The sequence below is a fragment of the Merops nubicus genome, unplaced genomic scaffold, assembly GCF_000691845.1.
Source record: "Merops nubicus isolate BGI_N331 unplaced genomic scaffold, ASM69184v1 Scaffold53260, whole genome shotgun sequence".
Classification (NCBI taxonomy): domain Eukaryota; kingdom Metazoa; phylum Chordata; class Aves; order Coraciiformes; family Meropidae; genus Merops; species Merops nubicus.
In genome coordinates, this window is record NW_008583243.1 from 1 (window position 1) to 1,839 (window position 1,839).

The 1,839-nt window shown below is 58.6% G+C and overlaps 1 protein-coding gene across 1 annotated transcript; it reads right to left on the minus strand.

Annotated features, from left to right (window-relative positions):
• Positions 1-7: 7 nt before the first annotated feature.
• AS3MT (arsenite methyltransferase) lies at positions 8-1,414 on the minus strand (the record flags this gene model as incomplete). Its single annotated transcript, XM_008939849.1, has 6 exons — positions 8-51; positions 138-219; positions 458-527; positions 820-956; positions 1,029-1,179; positions 1,287-1,414. Coding segments are annotated over 6 exons (612 nt in total), but the record flags the coding sequence as incomplete, so codon positions are not given.
• Positions 1,415-1,839: the final 425 nt, after the last annotated feature.

The following is a 1,839-nucleotide window of genomic DNA, read 5'->3' on the forward strand; positions in this document are numbered from 1 at the left end:
CGGCGATGCTGTACAGGTCTCTCCAGTACAGGGCTCCTGCCAGGCACTCCCCTGGCACAAGACCACATGTGTGGGTGATCGAGGCACTGGGCCAGCCCGCTCATCCCATGCCACCCCCATCCTGGAGCCCTACGTACCCCACAGCACCCTGTGCTTCCGGACGCTCTCGCTCAGGCGCCGGCTGGCATAGACATCGCTGAAGTACATCTCTCCCCCGGGCTGTCAGGCAGCGAGGAGTGAAGGGAGACCCCAAGAAGAAACCAGACACAAGGGGCAGGGAGAACGGGGCACTCCCCAGTGCTACCATGCTCAGGACCCCCTGCAGAGGTGTCCTCCCTGGCCCCATCACGCATCCCCACCTTGCTGTTTCCCACTTGCTGCATCCACGTGGCACCCCAACAGCAGAGCCACCCCAACCCTGCTCTGTTCCTGCTGTGGGCACCAGCCCTGGCATTACCTTCAGTACACGGTAGGCCTCCCGCAGCACAGCCCTCTTGTCAGGAGCAAGGTTGATCACGCAGTTGGAGCTGGAGAGGAGGAGATCAAGGCTCATTTGCACCCTCTCGCACACAGCACCACTGGCTGCTGCACATCCACCAGCTGCTGCATGCCCCACTGCTTCATGCGGGATTTTGAGACACCGATTTGACCATGAAAAGGACAGTTTGTATATCCCCAGCTCCAGTCCAGATTCTGCCTTGGGATTTTCCTTTTCCTGCCATGTGCTCCTAAAGCTGGTGACCCAGTGATGTGCGGACCTGGACCCCAGCCCTGGGCAGCAGCAGGACCAGGAGTGGCAGCGCCCTGCACGGTACCTACATGACAATATCGTAACTCTCATCAGCCAGCCCAGCATCACCCAGGTTCTCCATGTAGCCCTGGAGGAACTCCACATTTGGCTTTTGATAGCCAAACTTGTCCATGTGGTAGGCAATGTGCTTCTTTGCCACTTCAACCTGATAGAAGGAAGGGAACAACAGTGGAGGGGTGCTGGGGGAGCAAGGGGAAGCCCTGGCTTGGTGCCATACCTGGCCCTCAGTCATGTCTATCCCAGTGACGTGGCCCTGCTCCCCAACCAGCTGGCTCAGCAGGTAGCAGTCTCTGCCGCTGCCGCTGCCCAGGTCCAGGATCCGGCATGACGCCAGGCACTCGGGGATCACCAGACCACAGCCGTAGTACCTGGGGGACAGTGAGCTCAGCTGCATGGAGACGCCCCAGCAGTATGGCAGTCCAGGGGGCTGCAGCCCACGGGGAGGCCGCAGTGGAGGGGAGACCCCAGGGTTTACCTGGCCACCACCTCCTCATGGATGCGCTCCAAAGCATCTCTCACCGCCTTGGGAAGGGGCCTGGCCGAAGTGACACATGCATTGGTTTTCAGGTCCTCTGACTTCTGCAGCTCTTTGCCATAGTAATCCTGAGACAGAAAGGACAAAGGCCACCAAACTAGAGCAATCTGTGTGCCAGGAACTCCCCATATACCAAAATGTGGGGGCCATGCCTGCGCTTGGCTTGTATGAGCCCCTGGTGTCCCCCAGCACTGGCACTCTCGTTTGCATCTTGATAAAAATGAGGCTATCATAAAGCATCCCTTTGCCCCCATCCTCTCCAGCTCCCTTTGCCTGCCTACACAGATGCTTTTGTGCATTTGGGGGTTTCATTTCCACTTGCAGTAACTTTGCAAGCTGCAGCCACCGTTTCCCCAGCTGAGAGGGGAGCAGGGAAGGAGGGCTGGGAAACACGGGCTTGCTCAGCACCCCCAGCCCTGTGGGAAACCGGAGCAAACCAGTCGACGTCACCTGACGATTTTATCTGAGCCCTGAAATAAACTTTGTCCTCTGG